The sequence below is a fragment of the Ciona intestinalis genome, chromosome 12 (assembly GCF_000224145.3).
Source record: "Ciona intestinalis chromosome 12, KH, whole genome shotgun sequence".
NCBI classification, from domain to species: domain Eukaryota; kingdom Metazoa; phylum Chordata; class Ascidiacea; order Phlebobranchia; family Cionidae; genus Ciona; species Ciona intestinalis.
In genome coordinates, this window is record NC_020177.2 from 576,687 (window position 1) to 602,460 (window position 25,774).

General features: G+C 34.3%; 3 protein-coding genes and 1 non-coding gene across 6 annotated transcripts in view; 2 read left to right on the forward strand and 2 right to left on the reverse strand.

Moving 5' to 3' along the window:
* Positions 1-9,717, forward strand: part of LOC100185597 (serine/threonine-protein phosphatase 2B catalytic subunit alpha isoform-like) — a 27,134-nt gene extending 17,417 nt beyond the window's left edge. The window contains exons 10-13 of the mRNA XM_002119935.5: positions 109-186; positions 6,419-6,506; positions 7,848-7,945; positions 8,658-9,717. Coding sequence (XP_002119971.2) covers positions 109-186; positions 6,419-6,506; positions 7,848-7,945; positions 8,658-8,791 — 398 coding nt within the window. The 3' untranslated portion in view covers positions 8,792-9,717. The remainder of the gene's footprint in view (positions 1-108; positions 187-6,418; positions 6,507-7,847; positions 7,946-8,657) is intronic.
* On the reverse strand, positions 9,698-12,133 carry LOC100175885 (transcription factor Adf-1-like). Of its 2 annotated transcripts, none has more exons than XM_009862080.3 (5): positions 11,909-12,133; positions 11,372-11,507; positions 10,731-10,810; positions 10,314-10,465; positions 9,698-10,089 (listed from the first exon to the last, which is right to left on the reverse strand). In XM_009862080.3, exons 1-5 carry the CDS (start codon positions 12,051-12,053, stop codon positions 9,901-9,903), a joined length of 702 nt encoding a protein of 233 aa, XP_009860382.1. In that variant the 5' UTR covers positions 12,054-12,133; the 3' UTR covers positions 9,698-9,900. The 2 variants fall into 2 exon arrangements, with proteins under 2 accessions (XP_009860382.1, XP_002124603.1); XM_002124567.5 differs by having other exon boundaries at positions 10,314-10,483.
* Positions 12,134-12,750: 617 nt separating this feature from the next.
* LOC100176656 (lamin-L(II)-like) lies at positions 12,751-24,278 on the forward strand. Of its 2 annotated transcripts, XM_002119133.4 has the most exons (11): positions 12,751-12,859; positions 13,481-13,667; positions 15,509-15,645; positions 18,294-18,424; positions 19,023-19,174; positions 19,799-19,969; positions 20,214-20,339; positions 21,581-21,801; positions 22,166-22,280; positions 22,610-22,693; positions 23,469-24,278. In XM_002119133.4, the coding sequence occupies exons 1-11, from the start codon at positions 12,831-12,833 to the stop codon at positions 23,511-23,513; spliced, it is 1,398 nt and encodes a 465-aa protein (XP_002119169.1). In that variant the 5' UTR covers positions 12,751-12,830; the 3' UTR covers positions 23,514-24,278. The 2 variants fall into 2 exon arrangements, with proteins under 2 accessions (XP_002119169.1, XP_026692917.1); XM_026837116.1 differs by lacking the exons at positions 12,751-12,859; positions 13,481-13,667 and adding an exon at positions 15,212-15,374.
* A 742-nt stretch (positions 24,279-25,020) lies between these two features.
* On the reverse strand, positions 25,021-25,092 carry trnaw-cca. Its single transcript has one exon. It is a non-coding gene; the product is annotated as a tRNA-Trp (tRNA).
* Positions 25,093-25,774: the final 682 nt, after the last annotated feature.

The following is a 25,774-nucleotide window of genomic DNA, read 5'->3' on the forward strand; positions in this document are numbered from 1 at the left end:
ATATTTTTGCCAAACTCATCTGTATTTTACTAAAAGCGCAAAATTAGAAAGCAGTAAAAATATTAATTTTCATTGTTTAAACTGGCCAATAATAAAATCTTTTCTCAGTAACTGAGATGCTGGTAAACGTGCTCAATATTTGTTCGGATGATGAACTGATGGCTGAAAGAGATGATAGTTTCGAAGGTAACTTGTTTTTTTACTCTAATTGTACGGTATATATGTTGTATGTACAGTATATATAAATGGGTATTTGTTACTAAACTCGTAACCAGCAGATGTTTCATGTTGTAACTTGGTCCATCATCAGTGTAAAAGAGGTTACTATCCACCAAGTTACTGTCTTTAAAAATAATTAAATTTTAGTAATATTTATTATTTGCAATATTTTCTAGAAATTCTAATTTCTAAATCAATCAAACAATTAAATTGGAGTAATAACAGTAAAAATATCTACAAAAATCCTAATTGAAAATATAATTTTAAAATAAAGTATCAAATTTGAATGCAGAATTCGACTCCGTTCAATTAAAAATATTTTTATGTAACATCAAAACAAGCAGGAATAAACTTTTGGTAGGGGGGCAAAGCTTGGATACCTAATCCATAAACCTGACAAAAGTATTTGCTACTAAAAGATAATCGAATGCATTGTACAATGCTTCTTAGACCCTGGGGCGCAAAAAAATTGGTCATTATTTTGATTTGGTTGGGTCAGTGCTACAGTTGTTCACAATGCTATTTAAGTGTTATTGTAAATTAATCAAAATCTTTAAAATATAGTTTTGGAACTTTGGTTGCTTAAGCTTCCTTATAAGTTTGTGTTTAATATTTTGATCACTCCAAAAAAGTTAAAGCTAATGTTAAATTGTACACGTAGGCGCCAAACCCGGGGTGGCAGGGTGGGGAGGCATACCCTAAAATTTCTACACCCTATTAATAAGTAAACATTGCAATCAATGTGGTGAATTTTGTTTCACAGGATTGTGTGTTTAACTATCCCTGCCTCCCCTGCACTTTAAAAGTTTGGCACCAATGCACATACAATGGCTGTGCTTTTACCCCAAATGGGTTCTTATTTAAAACCATTAAAACACCAAATTATGGTTAATATTACCAAACCACTCATCCAAAATGCTGTGCTCTTATATACTGAATAGTGACACCTACAAAATTGAAAAATCATTTCATTTAAAAAAAAGTAATTATTGATTTTGCCGTAATTATGCTGATGAAATATTTATATCATAGAAGACATAGCAATTTATTGCATGTGTTTAACTAATACAACTGTTTCGTACCATACAATAACCCTCAATTGGTTGCATCACTTTTTACAAGTGTTTATATAAGTTAAGTTATATTCTGTAGTCCATAAAAACATAATTTTCACCTAAAATTCTAACACCAATTACAGACACATTGATTTTACAAATAATTAGTTTGATTTAAACGCAGGCAAAGAATCTGCATATTAATTATTCAACACATTTTACGCGGCAATCTTTAAAATAAACAACACTTTTACTTTGCAGTGGTTTATTTAAGTTACTTATTGCAAAGTTAAGAAGAAAACTTGAAAAATTAAAAAAAAACTACTAAATGAACTGTTTTTTGTTGTTGTTTTTCAAAGAAAAAACAAAAAGTTTTTTAACCTTTTTTTTGCGTTTTATTAAAACTCTGTCGTCAATAATTTTAACATTGTAATAATACTGTTGTAATTTCGGATGTCAAATTTTTCGTAATTTCAATTTTTGTCTTAATTTCAGCAATGGTTATTGGTAAGCTGTAGAATATACAATAAATAGCGTCACAAATTATCTAGCTACCAAGTATTTGCACGTTACAAACATGGCAGATATTAAGTGCATGTTAACATTAGTTAAATGCATGTAATATTTACTTTCATTCAGCTTTAATAAATTAGCTTTGAAAATTTACTGTAACAAAATAATTTTTGTCCAGCAGGATTTAATTTTTACAGAGTTTATTTAGTTTGTCATTCCCTTGCCTATATTTTAACACACACACATATACTTACGACATGTACTTAGTAAAGGAACATTCAGCAATTGGTCATAATATAGGTTTATGTTTTGTCTTTGCGTTGTCAAATTTTCAGTAACATATCAAATTTTTGGCCATCAAGAAAAAATTAAAAATAAACTTAATGTTAAACTTAAATGTTTACTTTTTACCATGTTAAAATCACTCATATATGTATCATATATTGTGAAAGATTCAATAATTATGTGTTTTAGTGTTTGTGTGAATCATAGCTCATCGATTACACACAAACATCCATGCATGAACTTTTTACCACCACATGCTTTATAACCTTTAACTCATTAAAAATAAATTATTATATTTTTCAACCGATTATTTATCAAAATAACTCACAATAATTAACCTTAGATAATAATACTCTAAAAAAGCTTATTTTTTATAAAATTATAAAAATTATGAAAATTATGAAAGTTATAAAAATATCGCCAAGGTTTTCCCTCTACAGTCTACAGCAATTTAATTTGCCTTTTTTTTCTGTAGGCCTAGTAAAATAGACACTATATTTTCTTTTTTTCCTAATTAAAATTATTCCCTTTAAAATTAAACATGAAATATTCTTATATCTGTATAACCAAGTCAGATACATCTTATATGAGCAGCTTGTTTCAAAACTTTGTGCCATTCATTTGTCTCTAGCATGCGCCCACATCGTCTACTTTGTGCAATTTTGTGCGCATGGCTCCATTTCGTGCACAATGTGTTCATTTGGTGCACAATGTGTTCATTTCGTGCACAACGTCCTCCTGTTGTGCCAATGTGTTCATTTGATGCACAATGTGTCCACTTCGTGCACAATGTGTCCATTTTGTACACAATGTGTCCATTTTGTGCACAATATGTCCACTTCTGGCACAATGTGTTCGTTTTATCCACAATGTGTCCATTTTGTTTAAAATCTCTTCATTTTCTGTCCATGTTTGCCTGTGTTGTGCAGACTATATGCAAAAGCAACTTCGAATTAGCGCTGAATTTTTGCGTCGCACTTCCATGATATCGCGCCGTCTTCCCCCTCCTGAGGAAAACGGCACGAACCCCGTGCCTGCTTCAACGGGTGAGATGGGTTCGCTAACTCGTGTTTAGTGACCCATAAAGCTTTGGGTGTGAAGTAATGTTGTTGCCCCGTGTGCATAGTGGGATATGCATAGGCGCCAAACCTGGGGTGGCAGGGTGGGCAGGACAACCCCGAAATTTTTCACCCTTTATAATCGGTGAACATTACAACCAATGAGTGAAATTAGTTTCCTAGGAATAAGTGTCTAACTATCCCTGCCTCCCCTGTGATTATAATAGCTTGGTGCTTGTCTATGTGAGTTCTTCACTAATTGTGGTGGCTTCAACTAAATACTTAACTTACATAATCATACTTCTATATGACATCATAAGTGTTGTTATTACGTAACAATCTTTAAAATCCTAACCCCTTGATTTGTAGTAAACTTTCTAAAATGAATGTCGTAACCTCGTTGAGGGTTGTGTCCAGGAGTTTGCACCTTTCTTGTGAAAAACAGTGCATGAATAATGATACATTGCGTTGCACACCTGGTTTGTGCGTCACGTGAATAAATGTTTGAAATCGAGTTTTGTAAACTCCTGGACGCACCCCCGACAATAATGTTTGTAATTACAACTTCTGATCTTAATAATAACAACTTAATAACGAAAGATTTGATTTCAAACCCCAGGTACCGGCCAACTGGGGGAAGGTAAGGTCGTTGTTTGTCGCATGCGCTGCAAATGCACACAGACAAAAAAAAATTACCATTTTTGACACTAATTAAAAATTTTTTAAAAATAATATTTTTTTTAAATTGAGTTTGAAATATAATAGAAAAATTTTAAAATAATTTTTTCCAAAGCCGCTTAATTTTAACTTCAGCATAGAAAACATTTAATACGTTCATGTGTGTAGCATGCGGGGAGTTTCCCTAAACAGCTCCTTTTTCTTCAAATGTTCTGTGATTCGGGGAATGGTGTTTTGTGTTGTAATAATTAATGGTGACATGATTCAAATTATTCAAAATATCAAAGTTACAATTATCAACAAGCGTTTGCAACATAGGCACCAAACCTGGGGTGGCAGGGTAGGCTGTTCCACCCCAGAATTCCCAACACTACATTAATCAGTAAACATTACAATCAGTATGTTAAATTTGTTTAACATGTTTGTTTGTCTAACTATCCCTGCCTCCCGTGTGTTTTAAAAAGTTTGGCGCTTTATAATTTAAATCAATGACCACCCTGCTTTTATTAAAGTTTGACGCCACATTAACCCCACAAACCCCCTTACAACTGCCGAATCAAAACAATGTAATTGTAACTTTGATATTTAATATATTAATTGTTCTTCCAACACACCTTGTGCTGCTAATTCATAATTTATCAAAAAAAATCAATTTTCCTAAAACTTTCCACTGACATTAAATCAATCTCATCACTTCTCATTTCCAGTTCATAAATGTCATGTTTGTTAATAACCCGTAAACACTATTGTAGGTTGGGGTAAGATGGTCCATGGTTCATTCGCCCTATTTGATGATAAACAAAGAATATTTGTAGATTTATAAAACCATATCCTCACAAACCTAAAAGAGCGTTCATTTGTTAAAAACATGATCATTTAATATGGTATAATATTCCATCTTACCCTGAAGTACAATATAGTAGGGTGGGGTAAGATGGGACACTTTAGCACATAAATTAGAACATCCCGATCGTGTTTTAACAATTAACAACAGTCTATGTCATGAGGATACGGTTTTATAATTCTTTAAATTTCCTTTGTTAACTACCAAATAAAAAAAAATAGAATAAAAAGGTGTCTCATCTTTTCCCACCCTACTATATTACTTTATATTCAAAATTTCACTTCAAAATAATAATTTTATATTAAATGTAAAATTATGACTAGTTTTTCAGTAGCTGCTAACCTTTAATACTTATTCAAAAACCTACTACCATAGGCACCAAACCTGGGGTGGCAGGGTGGGCAGGCTAACCCTGGTTTTTCCACACTACATTAACCAGTAAACATGATAATTGATAAGTTAGATTTGTTTCACAGACACATGTGTCTAACTATTCCTACCTCCTCTGTGTTTATAAATGTTTGGTGCTTATGACTGTTATCTTTGAAAGCGAACACATTTAAACGTATCTGCCATACTTTAAACTACTTCGGGGCTTTAAAATATAAGTGGCATTGCTATTATTAACTCAGGTTATAAAATGGTCAGTTTTGTTGTGTATGGTTAAATGGCGAATGCACCAGTTTGGCAAGATGCCAAAACATGAGATTTTTTTAAATTTTAATACAAAAATAGCAGCCCATGGATACATGACACAATTGTTTTCAAATGTTTAGTTTTAGAAACTGAAGCAATCTTCGGTAATGTCTGAAGTTATAAATAGGATGGGTTGAATAACTTGAATTCTAAATCGTAGAAAGTAATACAATCGTGGCATGTATAAACATATATTGGGTGTTATGTTACTGTTGCAAGCTATTATGTTTGTATTGAAATTGCCCCAACATCCCATGTTTCACGCATCTGTGCAAACTGATGATTCGCCATTATATATACTTAAAATATAAATGCATTTCAATTTTCCTAAAAATCGTGTGGTATTTATTGCAAATACAAGTGGTATACCAATTCACATTTAGTTGTGGTATTTGGCTTAAATTTTTATTAAGAAGTTTTGGTACTTTTACAAATACCACAAAAATGCCACCGATTTTTAGTTAATTTTCCACGAGTAATAAACAGTTGTTGTTTACAAAGTTTGTTCTAATGTTTTGTTTCATACTTGGTGTGCATTGCAGGTTCATTGCTTGTGTGTCTCATATTGTTCGTGTAACCCAGGTTATAAGCGTTCCACTAATGTGTGCCGTGTGTGTTGTGTCTATCCAACGTATGTTCAAACTACAGTATAGAAGCACAGTGTTTATAAAACTCTGTTTGACCATAACGTGTGTTTTCTGATAAAAAAAGTCAAAACCTCCAAAAGTACATTTCTTTATTACAGTTGTGTTTGATGACCAAACACTTTGTAAAAAATATCCAGATAGACATTAAAACAGGGTTTGTGATTTGCTCCAACAAATCAGCTGCTTCTAACAGCTGGTATTTTGGTGCTGGTTTCGGTTTTGCTGCAAAAAACTCACTAACATTTTATTTTCTGTTTTAAATTCTTTCACTGTATTGACAGAAACCTCTTTTCAAAGTAGCTTAACACTAACAAAGTAGCTCTGCAGTGCAATTAATATTGTAGGTTTTCGATGTGTGTTTGCGTAAGGTCACGGTTGTGGCGCGTTAATCCATCAAATTTTAACAAAAACATTTTTTCTCAGAGGGAGGTTACCCAGCAGCGCGTAAAGAAGTCATTCGAAATAAAATTCGTGCCATCGGAAAAATGGCGCGCGTATTTTCCGTTTTGAGGTAAAATATCTCGCACACAAATCTGCCGTGTCATTACTTAACAAATACCGACAGTTCCCCATAAAGGAATAAATTCCTTACTCAGTTTCAAATGTTACGCCTTTAAAAACATTTAAAAAAATTTTTTTGCAATACTTTTCTAACTCTAACTGTTACCTTAAACTTTCTTTTTAAACTTTATTTTAAGCCTTTTCTTCTTATAATATAACTTCATCTTGTAGCACCCAGGTAATGGGTCAACTCTTTCCTAAATCCCCATGCACCATGGCGTGCCGTGCTGTAGGACCTCATCCATGTACAATAGAATGTGCAATAAGCGTGCAACAAACTTTACCAGCAGACCCAAATCTTCAGCCTCAAATCGAAACTTAGTTTCTAAAAGGCAGATTTTTCCAGCGAATAAAAGCAGTTTAGTTTACGCTAAAAGGCGGCAGACAAACATCGTCAACAAAAAGGAAAAACATACAAACTAAAAGTGTAGTTTAGGTTTAAAAACAGTTTTGTTTGTTAAAGTTGTCACTACTAGTTTTATAACAGACATATATTAACATGTAGATTAAATTTTAAGCAAAGTAAATTAATATCAGCAGAAAAGCAAAAATACAGTCTTGCAGAAGTTCAATTAAAAAGGTAATAAAAAGCAAACAGTAGCAAATTTCTTGTGATTTGTGCAATTTTTCTTGCAGGTAAAAAGAAAATATAGTTCAGGTGTTATTTTGACTAAAAAAGTAAAGAGAACAAGTGATAAGTTTGTGAGTAGCAGTTATTTTAATACACATCTTATTGCAGAAACGTCACTAACAGCCAAGCAAAAGAAGCGCGAAGTCTTAAGGAATAAAATATTAGCGGTTGGGAAAATGGCAAAGTTTTTTGAAACGCTAAGGTGCCGTGTTATAATGTTTATTATAATTAGCGAGATAAATTTGTTTCTAAGAAAGGCAGATATAAAGTGAAGTTTTACAAGAAAGATTTTTTAACAAAACAAGGTTTTACAGGTGTTTATATAAGTTATGTTTTATTTGATACCTTATTAAACTGTTCAGCTTAGTAACAGAACAATGACCAACAGGTTTTAGGTGCTAGTAACCTTTTCTATAAATCATTATTTTTTAAATCTACATTCTTTATTTCATAACTGAATAGTTTTAAGGCACTGTAACAACTTGGTCTAAATCCCAAGTCCTCTGGCCAGCACCACTGTAGATTACCACATATAGACAATACAACTTTTAATTACTTTAAAATTACATAAAATTGATTACTTTATATATGCTAATGAATTTTAAATGTAATTTTGCTGCTGCTACAAGCCATGTATGAATACAAGGTTTTGTTTTGTAGAAAAGAGAGTGAAACGGTACTTGAATTAAAAGGACTCACTCCATCAGGGATGCTTCCAATGGGTGTTTTATCTGGAGGGGCAAGCTCATTACAGACAGGTGAATGCAATATACTTTGGCTCTGCTTGTTTGTATAGACACCTAACAGCAGGGTAAAATCTAGGGTGACATTGTTAAAATACAGTTACATTCATAGTTGTCAAACATAGGGAACTTCATTGATTAATGTGGTGAATGCAATATACTTTGGCTCTGCTTGTTTGTTTAGACACCTAACAGCAGGGTAAAATATGGGGTGACATTGTTAAAATACAGTTACACTCATAGTTGTCAAACATAGGGAACCTCATTGATTAATGTGGTGAATGCAATATACTTTGGCTCTGCTTGTTTGTATAGACACCCAACAGCAGGGTAAAATATGGGGTGACATTGTTAAAATACAGTTACACTCATAGTTGTCAAACATAGGGAACTTCATTGATTAATGTGGTGAATGCAATATACTTTGGCTCTGCTTGTTTGTATAGACACCCAACAGCAGGGTAAAATCTGGGGTGACATTGTTAAAATACAGTTACGCTCATAGTTGTCAAACATAGGAAACCTCGTTGATTAATGTGGTGAATGCAATATACTTTGGCTCTGCTTGTTTGTTTAGACACCTAACAGCAGGGTAAAATCTAGGGTGAAATTGTTAAAATACAGTTACACTCATAGTTGTCAAACATGGGGAACTTCATTGATTAATGTGGTATATATATATACACCTTTATAGACCCTTCGAAATTGAAATATTAATATTTTCCAGCCATTAGTGGAATAAACCCAGCTGGTATTCGCTCTTTTGAAGAAGCTAAAGGGTTGGATCGGGTGAATGAGCGGATGCCGCCGAGACGGAATGGAGATGCAAGTGGAGAATCAAGCAGTGCAGGAAACAATTAAATTTGCCGTCAAAGTTTTCACTTTTGCATTTTTGGGGACAGAATTGGAATTATATGAAAATATCCCCTTTTTACACCACGTGTGTGTAACACCTCATTGATTGCAGAACTTCAACCTAATGCTTAACATAAAACATACAAGGGCATTGGTTTTATGTGACTTTGCACTTTTCAAGGTAAACAGAAAATTTAAATTTGTTTGAAACTAAAATGGAAGCCATTGGTGCTGCCTCAAATAACTACAACAAATGTTGTGAAAAAGTTGCGAAAATTTTGAAAAATTGAGTATTTTTTGTCCTCAAAGCAACTACTGCTGCCACTTACAAACATTCTGTTTTACTTGTTGTCTCAAACACGTTGGTTTTTCGTTCAGTTACCCGATATTTTAATTCTAGGTCTACTGTACTGCATGAGATATTTTTTCTGTTTTTTTTTTCACTTGAGATACAAACGTCTGTAGTTTTTTGTCCTGTTTAAACAATTTGGATATTTTCAATTCTTCAGGCGAGTGTTTTTTTGGAATGTTCCGTTTTTTGTTTGTTTGTTCCATAAGCAGTAGACCAGCTTGAGAGATTGAATGATTAAAATATTACGACCATCTTAACGTCCCTGTCTGTACGTTGAAACCCTGCTTTGGCAGCCATTTAAACTTATATCCCTGATGGCGTAAAAGTATGCAGTATGGAGATATCTATATTAACTTGTGTGTATTTTCCGGTATTTTAGACCTTGAGTAAGAGGTACACACCCATTTATGTTTTGCTGTTCCGAAAATTGTTAAATTCGTTTAAATTTTTTTTACACATTTTTTTTGTTCTGGTTTTTCTTGTTCGTTAAGTTAAAAAAGTTTTTAATTTTCAAATCTGCAGGACTTATTTCCACAACGCATTAATACATAGACAGCCGAATAAATTGGCAGATTTAATTTCAACAATATTGTGGTTTGTCATTCACATCTTGTCATTCTGTTTGACATACAGTATTCAAACCGGTACAGTGTTCGTTCTCTAGCTGACACTGTTTGTTCTTTAGCAGATAAACAAGTACATTGTTTGTTCAGTTTCAGGCTGGTACACTCTTTGTACTTTAGCCAGGACTCCACCAAATATGTTAAGTCACGGATGCCAGATGTTGCATGATATATATCATTGTTTCATCTGCTTGACTGGCTGGTAACTGCCGTAATCTTAACGCAACTATTTTTCCAAAATTGTCGTAAACATCTTCAGTCATCTGTTGATGGAACTGGGGTGGTGCGGGTTCAGTTTTATTCGAAAGTAAAACATTCAGCAGCTGTTCCTGGAATACAAGATATTTGTGTTAATTTTATACACCTCGTGCTCAATGTCAAGCTATCACCTGGATGTTCACAATATACCAATTATGGAACCAACCAAACTGTAAATACCCGTACAGTACACCCCAATACAGTTATGTGATATAAACATAGGTACAAGGTACAACTCAAGGAAAAAGTTTGCAATTAACATTACCAGTGACATTGTATCAACACATCAAGGTACCTGAAAATCATTTTTTGTTGCGTTCGATTCTCTCGTGTCCCGTTTTCGTTTTCTATGTTGCCCTGGTAACACAGGAGGTAATGTCTCGGTTGACGACTCGGGAGAATCAAACGAAGCCGTCGTTAAAATTTCTAAGTTTGTCGTTTCCTTTTCTGAAAGATCCCAATTTGCTGAAACGTTCATTTTAAGTTTAAAAGTTAAGTCCGTGTGTCTGGTGAACAAGACACTCGTGTTATAACTCAAACTTGACAGTAAGCATGAGGTGTTTGGATACACCATGTGTGTCTGGTGTATAAGAAGAAACCCATGTTATAACTCGACAGTGAGCATGAGGTGTATGAATACACCATGTGTGTCTTGTGCACATGATACCAATATTAAAACTCTACAATAGCAGTTAAATACAAAACTCCTAACCTGAAGTATCTTCTTCACATTGTGATTCATGATCGTGAGGAGTGTTTTCAACGTCACTGGCCGTAGTAGTAATATTTGTTCTAAAAATAAACATCACGTATTTACCAAACTAATATTTAGTTAAGACCGTTCGATTTGGGCATCCTGGGTTCACAGCTTGTCGCTGCTACTGTGGGCGTATGTGTTCTTGGGTAAAACTTAATAGCGATTGCTTTAACCCAGTGGTCACTAACTGGTTAAAAAAATAGGCAGCAGTACAGGAAAACGATTCCTCCATACCAATCTGCAGAGTATGACAGGTGCATAAGCAATTTTTTCACAAACTTTTGGAGATGCACTCCATAATTTGTCCCATGCAAGCGAATTATTTAAACAATGAAAATATACACATTATATTAAGTAGGATTTACTAACCACCGATTTTTGATAGCACGCGAAAAATACCTGTCCTGCACAGCCGAGACCTAAGGAACTGCCATACTCTGCAGACTGGCCTCTACATATGTGTAACTCATAAGCGGGCACAGGGTGTATGAAACAGAACACCTGTGTTATAATGGGTCCCATGTTATAAGTTATAACGGCTGTCATTTTCTTATTTTAATGCAGATGGCTATTCTGATACAAATCACATTTATAACCTTCGTCTAAGGTGGCCGTTCAAGAATAGAAGTTGTGGGTAAAGATCCCATGTCGTACTTCCAGTGTTCTCAAGTTTCTTCTGCTCCCTTAAGAATCGGTCACGCAAGCTTCTCCATCTCGTAGCACAGCATTCAACTGTTTGTGGAAAATATTATGAATGAATGTTGTTTTATTCTTAAGTGGCAGGCCGTTATACCGCGAGGGTTTGTTTCAAACACCTGTGGTTGATTGTTTTACTAAATGACTGACAATTTGGACAACCCGTAAGGGACCGCTGGGTTGGAGAAATTGCTGTCAAGTGTCTTGCCCAAGATTGGTAGCAGCGACAAGCCTTGAACACATTACCTCTATCAGCTCTATGTTGCCGATGTTGGAGGCATTGGAGGCTTTGAAGCTAACCATTTTGCTAGATGGATAAGTATAAACTTGGTTCTTTATCAGTTAACCAAATTGTCAACAAAATAATAAAAGAATCACCCACAAAATTGCATACGTAGTAACTCGTAAGCAGAACAACCACTTACGGAGTTACGTACCCGGCTGTTCAAGTTCTGAACTGATATATCCCCAACAACTGTTTCTCTTTTTTTTGTCTTTGTGAAATCTGTTCTTGGACTGATAAATGAGCGGATTTTTACGAACCAACTCAATTAGGGTTTCGTTAAAATCTTTCGTGGACATTGTAAAATTTAAGTGCAGGATATTTCTTCAAAAATTTACAGTAGCCTTTGTTGACTTCTTTTGATCTCTATAAAGCTGTTGCAGAAGCAGAGCACGCGATTTTGTGCAGGGCGCAAAACAACAGGAAAAAAACGATTAAGCATTTTTTTTATATATTTAATATTTATGCATTAATTGGTAAAATTCATGTTTAAATTTCCGCTCAAAACACAGTTAACCCCTGGCCCTACAATTTCGTTTTTTTTAGAATTTCTGTATTCGTTTTGGTCAAACAGAAAGAATATTTAAGTTAAATATATTTGTGATTTAGATTTTATGAATTTTAAATGCAAAATTCATTTATTTAAGTTGATATGGAGCAATAAAAAGTTGTTTTTATGACTCTGAATTCTTGATGTAAATGCAATATTTACCAAGGATTTAGATCCACAAGGTGTCGACCAAGACCAGTAACCGCATTTGCCGCCATTTCTGACTCAACAATTTTACGACAATTATATTTCGAAGGTTACGATGCGGCGTGTTGTGTACATTTGTGTGGGAATATTGCTTAGGTTTGGTATATAAACGTTTAGTTATGTATAATACTATGCATTGCGCGTTTTACGAATGCCATTTTGGCATTAATTTTGACTTTTCGTGCATGAAAAACTTTTTGTCGGCATTTCGTGTGTTTTTTTGATATAAATTTTACAATTTACATTGCATTTATAGCAATCAGGATCCTTGTTTTTGAATACTTTAGCTGAAATAATTTCTTGAGATTATTTTTGCACCATGGCAACTCCAAAACAGCAAACCAGAAGGTATATATATTGCATTTTACAACTTTGTTTCAATAAAAGTTACTAGGCCTATGTGGGGTAACGCTTTAGCTGGTGTCTGGTGACCAGTAAATTTTATAGAAATGTTCTTTGAAATAGAGATTGCCACTCCAAGTAACGGTGCCAGTAAGGAATCCCCCCCACCTTATTTGCTATAACCACTAACCCCCTAACCTAGGGGTCAGTGGTTAGCAAATAAGGTGGGGGGCGGAGATTCTTCACTAGCACCCCAAATCCCACAGTTTTGCTGATTTGTCAGAAAATCTGCACTAATTTTCTGTAGTTTAGTGCGAAAATAATATTTTCAAAGCAAATCTGAGTAAATAGATTGTGAAAAGATATCATTGACTTGATTATTAGACCTTGCAGTTTGGTGATGTTGTCCTGCAGTGTATGACAACTACACATTGTTATTTTTAGAGAGTTTCTAAATTAACTAAAAAAATAAAGTTCCACAAAAAGCCTTACAAAGTTACATAGGTAGTAACTTTTATGCGGGCATGAGGTCTATGAAATAGAACATCCGTGTTATAACGACTGTCGCTGCTCTGCCATGCGAGAATAAAAAAAATTCATAAATTTAAATCACTTAATATTTTGCAGCAGAGACAAGGAATGTCCCTCCACCCCTCTCAGTCCTTCAATTTCTTCACGCAAAGATGAACGGGACCAGTTGGCAAACCTTAACAACAGGATGGCAGCTTATGTGGAAAAAGTTCGTTCTCTTGAAACAGAAAACTCGAGACTTCAAATCAAAGTTACGAGTTACGAGGAGACGAGCACTCGTGAGGTATTTTTGGATATTTGCTTTTGTTTTAATTATTGAGTCATTAAGGGCTTATTTAAGCTAAAGTTTTAGGTTTTTTCTAATGGAGGTTTTTTAACTTTGGGCTGTTTGTTTTTGTTTTTAAGTATTTATACTTACACACTTATAATATAAAACCTAATGTTTTACCACAATAAATGGGCTTTTTTTATTTTCCGTATTTAGGACCTAAAATATTAAATTTGAGATTTTACCACCGCCACAGGTGCAAAACAATAAATTTTTGAAAGTAGTGTTTTGGATATTTTGTTTATCACATTTGAAATAGTTTAAAACCATAAATTTGGGCATATTTTGATAAAAGTTTTTTAAAAGGTTTGTTTAGTTACACTAGTATCCGTGGTGCTTGCCATAAATGGGCTGAAAATATTTTTTTCTTTTTACAACGGCTTTTATGTTTACTGTGTGTATAAACATAGTTGTTTTATGGCGATCACATTTAGGCCAACAAGCTGCTGTATCATTGACCTATATCTTGATTAGTGGCAAGAGTTTTATGAGTTTGCCATTCATCAAAAATAGAAGTATTGCTTACTAGTAAACAGTTACGTTTTTGTTATCAAATATATAAGGGTTTTAGAAAATTTGGGGGCTAAAGAGATAATTTTTGGGCTTTAAAAATTTTGGGAAATTTTGAGCTAAAGTTACCTTATCATTATGTTTCTATAAATTAAAATACACAGATTTTTCAGCGCCAGTCAGAGTGAACTTATATCTTGAACATTTTGTATGGTGCCTAGGAAAATCAAACAAATACCCAAAATCCCCCAAACCTTTCTTCTGTAAAATATGAACAGCTTTACTAGGTTGCCATCGTTTTGATGCATTTCAAGACATGATTACAGCATTATCGTTTATGTATATTATTTTAAAAACAGGTAGGCCTATTGCCTTGACATAATCAAAAATATACTTATATAGACATATATATACCATACGTGATAAAATGAACCGAGAAATAGGTTTTGAACCAGCTTTTCAGGCCTTTGTTAGAACATTTGTTTCAACTTTCATTGTCAAACTGTTACATTGTAAACAAGTCGTCTTGCGTTCATTGTCTGCTTTGTTCTCCTTTTGTATTTGTTGTATGTTCCTATAAACAATGGGTCGGCGTACCCTCTATGGATTGTATTATATGTTGTATTATGGTAACCTGATTGTTAAGCAACTGTAATTGAGTGTAAACTTTGTAGTTTAGTAACTGAAGTGTCATTTCTCTTGACGGATTTTTAATCTTAATCAATATATTAGCTTGTGAATATGTGGCATAGCTGGTTTATTGATTAAGTTGTGTTTTATTTAGTGCAGAAATTTATGTAAGTATCATTTAAATGTTTTGTTTTATGCACTAGCATACCAAGTTTAAACTTAAGGGAGCTATGCTATGCATTTTTACAGAAAGCCAAAGTCTCAATAATAAAGATAAACCTCTCGGCCTCCACTATGCTATAAGTTTTTTATGGTGTCTGGCGTAATATGTCAATCTAATTTTTGAAACAAGAGTGACATCATATGTTTTAACACCCTAGTTTTAAGCCAAAACAGCTTTTACTTTGCTGTTAGCAAGCACAGTTTAAGTATGTTTCATTTGCTGACTAGTTAATGAGGTTCATGTTTGAAGACCATTGAATAGTCTGCTGTTTTTGCTATCCGGCATAAAGTAATATGAATGTAAGTAAATTGCTCCTAATAAAAATCTGGTAAAAAAAATTTACCAGGAGAGCTATTTAGTACTTTAAGTATTGGTATATAATGTGTTTAACTAAAATTTTGAACAATTGTAAACCCTTAACCACTTTGAACAGGTGACTAGCTTAAAAGCGATGTATGAACGTGAAATATCAGAAGCTCGGAGACTTCTTGATGAATTGTCAAAAGAAAAAGCTCAACTCCAAATTGAATCCAATTCATTTAGGGAGAAATGGGAAATTGAATTAAACAAGTACGTAAATTATTTTGTTATTAAAAAAGGTAATTTTATTGTGTTTTTGTTTAACTGAAGAAAATTTTTTTATTCTGTTTTATTTTTTAAAGCAAATTATTTTTTGTGGTTTTGGGATCCTTCTCATTTAGAATGTTGTGCTAATGTGTCTGTTTTACGGTGGTGTATGCAATGCACTGTTCGTATACAACAGTGAACATAAAGGTCACCGAGTGTACAGGAAGTTATATACCTTCGTACAACACCAACAACAATATGTGCGGTGTTATGTTTCATTTAATAACCATTCTTTCATCCAGGTTACTATGTAGTCGTATTACAATGTTAATCAATCATCATATTTATTGTTTAACGTTAATGGACCAATGTTGAAGTACTCTATAATAAGAACCGAATATTTTTTATTATTTATAATATTTATGTTGATTGCAACTATAACTTCAGGTCAAGTTTTCATAATTTATTATTAAATATTTATCTTCACATAGAATTACAATGTATCAACAAAATAACAGCATTTTATTGAATCAAATGGTCATGTGTAAATACATTATAAATATAAGTGGGAAGCGGCCATTTAAGTTGGTTGGGGCACCTACTACAGTGGTTCACATTCACTAAGCCTTTTAAGTTTTGTTTTTTTTTGTTTTATTATATGCAAAATGAAGTTTAATCTGGAAAAGAAACTTTTTTATTTATGAGAGATAGTTTGCATTTATGGCAAATTGAATGTTGGTGAAAGAATAAATCTTACTTTCATTTCAGCAAAAAAAGCAATTTTGAAAATAGCAGAATAATTAATGATTTTGCAGCAAATAACTGTAACGTGTTAAGACTGAAACAAGCGGTTGTTTTGTCATTGTATTAGCGTAGTGACGTGTTTTGTTTACTTTATGCTAAAATTGAGTTACGTAGTTTTTTTACTCGAAAAACGGCGACCACATTGTCGTTGACCTCAGCGATAAGTTCATTGGCTAGTTTGGTATTAACGCGGGAGTTCGCGCCACGCTGTGTGACGTCATAATACTGGAATGTAGGTCTCTGCTATCGCTGCCGTTTTGGGAATAACTGGTGTCGTTTGAACCGCATTTATTTTACGCGGGTTCATATTACGAGTTGGCGTGTGTTTAAAGTATAAAGAAGATTCTATGTCATAATTTAGGTCTTTAAATCGCAGTGAGTGTTGAAACCAGTGTTTTACAGTAAGTGTGTAAACGCTAGTAAAATGAACCGGTATTATTACATATTGTACCCATATATTACAGCATACGTTGTATTACACGCACACACCGTGTTTACCTCCGCCACACCCAACTTACATAAGAATGTCTCAGTGAATCACTCGTGTGTAACAGACGCTAACTGCTCCAATAAACGTCGCCAAATAAAAGAGACAAATATTTTTCTCCTTATAGCGCGCACCGGCCGGTGTCGTGTAAAATTTGTTCCGAGTGCTTTTACGAATGCGCAAAACAAAATGTAAACTTTTGATTTAAAGCCAGCGACGCGCAATAGAACCCGGAACACATTTCATGCCGGAACAAATTTTACACGACGCTGGCTCGATTTTCGCATGAACTGTAATTGTGACGTCACAGACAGCGTGTTCGTTTCCCGCCGTTTTTCGTGCGCGCGAAAACAACTGCTCTGACGTTACTGACAACTGTTGAATAGTGATTGTGACGTTATAAAGTCTCTATTGCGTGCAACCAATAAGTTTGATTTTGTGGAAAAGGATTAATTTAAGATTATTTTACTTTTAATTTCTGTTACAAAAATTACCTTGTATACTATTGCCTATTGGTAATAGCAATTAATTGTAAAGTTAAAATGGGCTCTGCTGTTATAATCTTGAATGTTAAGTTCCTATCTGTTTGTAGAACTAATGTACAAATATTGGTTTTGCACACACATTGTAACATACTTATATACAAAGCCATACTTAAGGTGATTGTTTATGAACATGGTTTGTTATCTTATATAAACATTGTAACTTGCAAGGCACCATAGCTTGCTATACTTAATATGAATCAGCAACTTATGTCATCATATTTGTCACTTTCAATTCAATTATCAATATTATTAAATAACCTTTGAAAAGATATTATCTATTGCTTTACATTTAGTGCTTTAGTTTCACCAAGGGGTTATTTTTTAAAGTTTTATGTATGGCTGACAACCTGACAAAATAGATAACATATATGTGACCACTGGGTTGGAGAAATTGCTGTTAAATGTTTTGTCCAAAAACACAAACCCACAAAATAGTAGCGGCATCAAGCCCCGAACATGTAACTTCTGGGGTAGAAGCATGCATGTTATAACCCCTGCGCTACAGCTGTTTTATTGCTAAGAAAACAAGTTTGGTCATTAAATATCTCACATGGCAGTTTCTTACATTTTGCGATTCTTTATAACCTTAAAAGTTAAAGAAACTTTGAGGATCAAAGTCTCATGTGCACTAGTTTTTTATCATTAAAATTAATTCCAAAACAGTTGTGTGTCACATTGTAGGCAATTACTCCATCCCAATGGTCATTAACAGGTTGTCTAAATTGTCAGCCATGCAGAAAACACATCCCCCCCACAATTGGCAGCAAAGTTATTTTTAAGTTACATTTGTTTATTCATTCAATTTATTTCCACAGAGCCAGTGCCCTGGGCCATGATAACGCTGTGTTGGAAGGAAAGCTGAAAGATTCAAACTCTCTTCTGTTTTCGAGGGAAAACCAGTTACAGTGCGCCAAGCGCGAGAGGGAGGAAGCTGTTGAAGAAGCTGGTACGTAGGTTGTGTGTACCTTATGCTCACTGTTGAGTTATAACATGGGTGTCTTTTTATACATCAGACACACATGGAGTATTCATACACCTCATGCTCACTGTCAATTTATAACATGGGTGTCTTCTTATACACCAGGCACACATGGTGTATTCATACACCTCATGCTCACTGTCAATTTATAACATGGGTGTCTTCTTATACACCAGGCACACATGGTGTATTCATATACCTCATGCTCACTGTCGAGTTATAACGTGGGTGTCTTCTTATACACCAGACACACATGGTGTATTTATACACCTCATGCTCACTGTCGAGTTATAACATGGGTGTCTTCTTATACACCAGACACACATGGTGTATTCATACACCACATGCTCACTGTCGAGTTATAACATCCGTGTCTTCTTATACACTAGACACACATGGTGTATTTATACACCTCATGCTCAATGTCGAGTTGCAACAGTAACACGAATGTCTTTATAGGTGAAACTTATCTTCAAAACTTAGAAACCTATGAGTTATAACAGAAGGTGTGAATCTTAGCGCCAATCTTTGCAGAATTCACACTTGTTTTTTTCTCTGTTTCCAGAAACCTTGCGATCGAAACTAAACGACATCCAGGTTGAATTGGAAGCTTCACAGAAAGCATTGGACACAGAAACATTAATGAGAGTTAACTTTGAAAATAAACTTCAATCTTTGAAGGAAGAATTGGAGTTTAAAGAAAAGTTGTATCAAGAAGTAAGTAGAATGTTTTGATGTAATGTATATATACAATAGATTGGTTTAGTTCATGGGTGCTTACTTTTGATGTAATATATATTGTATTAGTTAAGCAGTGGATTTGGTAATCTTTAAAACTGAGGCTGAGAGTGTGAAACACTACAGCTCCTGGTAAACAAATCTCAACTTGAATTATATTTCTCTTGAAATAAATATTCAAGAACACATTTATTCTAAGAAAACACGTTTATTCTACTATTTGCCAAAGATTTCTCAAAACGTCAGTAGTTAAGTTTTAAAAGAAGATGCCTCATGATGAGGCTCGCTGTAGAACCTTGGATTTATGCCAGAGTTGGCTTAATACAGCAATTTAAAACTTTGTATTGGTTAAAATAAAACTTTTAAAAAAGATTCGCATCATTTTGGCCTTATGCTGGAAAAGATTTGCTGAAAAAAAACAATAAATGTTAAAGTTAGGTATATATATAATTATCCATTTTTTTAATTTTAAATGAATATGATAAATGTAGAAATTTTATAAAAAAAACATTTTTAACAAATATTATAAAAAAAATTCTATATATATATATTTATATATTATATTTAAAAAATATATTTTTGACAAAATCCGCATTTTTACAGGAAGTGTCTGAGATACGAAAGCGTCACACGCTTAGTGTTACGGAGATTGATGAAAAAGTGAAAGGGGTTTATGAGAGTCAGTTCGAAGTGGCCCTCATTGAACTGAGAGATCAACAAAACGCCGATCTTGAGCAAATGAAAGAAGATTTGGAAGGACAATATTCGTCGAAGGTGCGAAGAAAACAAATAATAATATTTTAAAATTTATCGTTCAAGCTCTTTGCAAACCTTGAATCATCCGCCAATGCCAGCGAGTAAATTATAAAATAAAATCACACTTTAAAGTAGCATGCCTGGTTGCTTGTGCAGGTGATAACATAGTAACATACTTCAAAGAATAATTTATAAAAAAATTAAAACTTTTCTCTTGTTTGCGCAATAACCTTGTAATTATTATACTATTTCTGTGTCACAGATCGAAGAACTTAAAAAGAAGCTTGACTACGTTCGTAAGAGCACCATGAAGGGTTCGGAGGATTGTAAAGCTGCCGAGATGAAAGTTGAGAGGTTGCAAACCACAATTAAATCATTGCAGAACAAAGTAAGTCAAGCTAAAACATTAAAAAAAATAATTAAATTAATATTTATTAAACATAGCATAAAAGATTATCAAAGATTAAATTGATTAGCCTGTTATTGTGTTATAACATCAATTATATTTATCTCTTTCATATAATAGCGAAGATCAAATTATTTGTTATAACATAATTTATATTATTCACTTCTTCGAACACAGTAACGTAGACCAGATTCTTTAAAACAGGAAAGTGAATGGAATTGGCAGCTGGATTTTTAAAAGCGTGGAATATTTTGGTCGGTGCTGCTGTTTAGTTACATATGTGGTAACTTAAGCGCGCACGAGGTGTATGAAACAGAACACCCGTGTTATACTGACTGCCGTTGCCCGCCATGCGAGGACAAATAAGTTACATATATGGTAACTTGTAAGCTGGCAGGAGGTGTATGAAACAGAATACCTGTGTTATAACGACTGTCGTTGCCCGCCACGCGAGGATAAATAAGTTACATACGTCGATACGTGGTAACTTGTAAGCTGGCAGGAGATGGCGCAAATCTCGCTTAACCCCCAGGCCCTTTAACAAGACTTATAAAAATAGAATAAAATGTAATTTCTTCTGAGTTTTTACCAGATTAATATACCAGGTATCTGAAGAAGTTAAGCTGCATGAAGATATGTTTATCCAGCTGAAGGATCAGGTCGGTGTGGATTATTTCATGACAGATTGAGTATTTAGGTAGTTAGATAAAGCAAAGGTGCGGAGATCGAGGCATTTTGTGGGTTGGTCAGAAATCAGTTAGGAGGAAAAGATTAGATATTAAACTTTTGAGCAGCAGATGTTTCACACAGTTACTTGGTCCATCATCAGTGTAAAAGAGGTTACTGTCCGACACATCTGCTGGTCATGAGTTTAGTATCCAGACAGTAACTTGGTCCATCATCAGTGTAAAAGGGGTTACTATCCACCAAGTTACTGTCCGAAACATCTGCTGATCATGAGTTTAGTATCCGGACAGTAACTTGGTCTATCATCAGTGTAAAAGAGGTTACTATCCACCAAGTTACTGTCCGAAACATCTGCTGATCATGAGTTTAGTATCCAGACAGTAACTTGGTCCATCATCAGTTTAAAGTAGACTACTATCTAAACTTTAAATTAAAAATCTATAGGTGTATCTAGCGAAAAATATACATGCTGTTTCAGCGGAACCCCTATAATGGCAGTGATTGAATTCCCACACTAACTTTGTGTTTATGCACAGAACAACAATCTAAACAACCGTGTTCAAGACTTAGAGGGACAAGTAGCAACCGAGCGCGAGATTCGATTCTCGGCCGTGTTATCGATTGAACAGCAACGTGATGAAGCGTTGCAGAAGATCACGACGATGGAAAAGGAATATTTGGAACTCATGGATCTCAAGATTAAACTCGACCACGAGATTGGGGTTTATAGGAAGCTGTTGGAGGAAGAAGAGACGAGGTGATGTTTAAAGAATAAAAACTTTTGCCAAACACTCACATACTCAGGAAATTTTGATTTTTGAGAGAAATTTTTACCAAGTCAATGTTTTGTCTAATTTGCGCCCGAGTGTGCTTACGATCCAGAATAAAGAAACATTCTGTTTTTCTCTCTAAAATGTAGTTGCTTCTACTCACAATACATATGATATTTTAAAGCATTATTTTGTGGTTGAAAACTTTTGCGTGTGCGGTCTAAACAAGGTTATTGAAACAATTGGGCAGAAATTCGGTCGTTTTACAACGTGTTTCACAAAATCGTTCATGGAGAATTTTGAAAAAGCACAGAAATAAATTAATCTTGTCCATTCCTTACTTACCTGCAGGTTAAACTTGAGTCCGAGCCCTCATGTGGACGGCTCTGATTCAAAACGACGATCAAGACGTAAAAGGAAAAGGGTCACCACTCAAAGTGAATTGGCACAAAAAGCAAAGAAACAGGTATGCGATGGTGGTTATATACCTGTTACATTTGCATCATATATGGTTGAGGTTCTATAGTGAGGCATGACATGGGTCAGGAGTTGGCTCATTACCCCAACATTGTATATGCACATTCTATTCTATATGGGTGAGGTATTACAGTGAATCTTGCTACGAAATCAGAGTTGGCTCATTACCCCAACATCGTTAATGAAACATATATTACTTAGACAGGAGCACATACTTTCATAACCCATTTAAAACAGTATCAACCTAGAATATATATGAAATAAAATGCTAATGCACGCAAGTGTTTGTATAACTTTACATTGATTGTTCCCTCATAGGAGATTGCGAGCGCCACTTATTCAAGTGAGACAGTCATCACTCAGAAGTCGGTGAATGTTGGGGAAGATGTGTTGCATCAACAGGTGAGATATATATAGTAGGGTGGGGGAGGATGGGAAATCCTTTTCGTTCTATTTTCTCATCCCGTTTGGTAGTAAACAAAGAACATTCAAAGAATTATAAAACCATATCCTCACGACTCCCATATACTGTTATTCATTGTTTAAAACACGATCAGAAAATTTCGATATTATGTGCTAAAGGTGTCCCATCTTTCCCCGCAGTACTAAATGCTGTTACTGCTAGCCATATTATAGGGGACATTTTGACAAAATGAGTTTTCCATAGTTTTCCAATATATGGCTAAATGGGGTAAGATGGGATGTGTTTTTATTCTCCTCGTCCCATTTAGTAGAAAACAAAGAATATTCACAGAAATATTTAGGCGTATCCGCACGATTTATGAGAGCGTTGTGACTTGTTAAAAACTTGAATAGAAAATATAGAGTTTATGTGCTGGTGGTATCCATCTTACACCTCAGTGGTATATATGTAACTACATTTTATAGAAATCATATTATAAGTTTGAAGGTCAGCTTCTGGTCAAATAATTTTACCTTAGTTCTAACCACAGCAACATTTTCTACACTGCAGCACTTAGTTAGCAAGAAAAATATATTTTATAAAATCTTTGTTGCCCCAACATTGTATATGTACATTCTATTCTATATGGGTGAGATCCTACAGTGTGGCACGCCATGGAACCTAAGATTTAGGCCAGAGTTGTCCCATTACCTCAACAATGTACTACAATGATTGTGGGAACGACAGCAAAATAATCAATTTGTATTTTACCAGGATGACCCCGCCCCCGAGGGTAACAACTCATGTTCAATCATGTAATTTCTATCTTGCATTCCAAACATCAATTTGTAGCAAAGGAATCGATATCTTAGCAGCTCATATAATCAAATGCTCTATTTGTGCAGTTTTATAAAGACATTTTTCCAGAAAACTTTTCTACAAATTTAGCCACGCAAAGGTTTTATGCAAGAACCTGTTTTTAGGTACGACAAATTACAGCAATTGTTTTCTAATGGTTGATTTACCTTCTCATAAAATTTTCTTTAATCAAAAATGGAATTTTTTCCTTCAGTTTTTTGTACATAGTATCCCTTCATGCCTTTGTGTCATTTTTTCATTCCCAAAGCCACAATAGTCAGGACTTCTCAACCTAATTTTTCGCTGCCCAATAATTAAACTCATTTTTAGAATACATTTTGCACAACTTTTTGTAAGCATAAAATAAAATTGCTCACTTTTACAATGACACAGCACCACTGTAGTAGGCGAACCAACCAAATCAACACGCGACGAACTTGTTGCAACCAAACGGTTTAAACAACTAAATGTAAAAATTGTTAACCTCAAAAATGAAAGGTTGAGAAGTACTTAAGTAAAGTCATAGGACATCGCACACACTGCCTATACCCAACTATAAACACAACTGTATACCCATTGTATATAACCCCCTTGTATATTAAATGCATGCATCTTACTTTCTGCAGTCAGAAATGCTTTGATTTGATAATAACGTAGTTTTTACTCGGGTGACATTTATTTAGCATCATGAAACTGCGAGAATACATCATTCGTTTTTGACACGAATTTGTTATTTGTATGCAATGTTTAAGTTGTTTCAAGGTTATATATTCAATCAGTTAATATGTAATACCATAATCCCTATACCATTTTGTCCTGAACATTCTTCTATGCCAGAGTGCAGGGTTTGAGGCTCGATGCTGCTATTGCTACCATAATGCGTGTACTTAGCAACAATTAACGGCTATTGCTTTAATTCAGTTTTTTTGATTTTGGAAAAGTTTTTGGTTATACAGTATCTGGCTGTCTTACCTCACAAAATTTGTTCGTAAACAAAGAATATTTACAAAAATATATTACCAACTTATGACGACTCTAAAAGAACGTTGTTAATTGTTTAAAACCACGATCAGGCAATATCTGATTTATGTGCTAAAGGTGTCCCATTTCCCCCCACATTACTTATATACATATACAAGAGGGTGGGGGAAGATGGGACAATTTTTAACTGTGCTTTCTTGTGTAGTAAACAAAAAACATTCAAAGAATTATTAAATCGTGTCCTAATGATTTAAATATACCGTTGTTGATTGTTTAAAACACGGTCTGGATATTTTTATGTGCTAAAGCCTAAAGGTATCCCATCTTACCCCGCCTTAACCGTATATATAACTACAGATTCTATATTGTATTTGCGACATTCGATTTAACATGAAAAACATATTTTATGAAAAAAAAATATTCCTGTAGTTTTTAATCGTTGTTGAGACAAAACTAAAAGATTTTGTACAAACTGGGCAAAATAATGTGACCCCGACGTGATTTGAACACGCAACCTTCCGATCTGGAGTCGGACGCGCTACCGTTGCGCCACGGAGTCAGTTACAGACGTGTGGTCGAACGCAGACTCTTATCGCGTGTTATGATTATGACATGATAGCAAAAGGAACAAGCGTGTGTTCAGAAGATATAGAGTAGAGTAGGGGAAGATGGGACACCTTTTATCTATATTTTCTCGTTTCATTAAGTAGTAAACAAATAATATTCAAAGAATTATGAAACTGTATCCTCACGACTCCCATAGACCGTTGTTAATTGTTTAAATTTTAAAACACGATCAGGATGTTTGGATATTATGTGTTGAAGGTGTCCCATCTTCCCCCACCTTACTATATAGTTTCAAATGTGAAGATTGTATAGTTTTCGTAACTTAAATTTCGTACAATCTGTAAGCGAATAACTATCATTGTATTATATTGTGACTTGATTGTCCACTACTTTACTACGTGTTCACGCAAGTCGCAGAAATTCCGGCAAAATAATTATTGCTGTAATCTTCACAATCCGCTGTTACTTTAAATATATTTCAGTGTTACCTGATGTTAAGTTACTGCTTATTAAATCCCATCACGAAAATCGCAAACTTGTTTTTATAAAGGCAGCACTGAGCGCTTTTGTAATTCTCGCGAAATTGAATCAGCATTGCTGCGCCGAGAATTCTCAACGTTGCTTCCAGCAATTAACCAATCAGCTCCCAGCTTTCCACGTGATCAGCACATTTC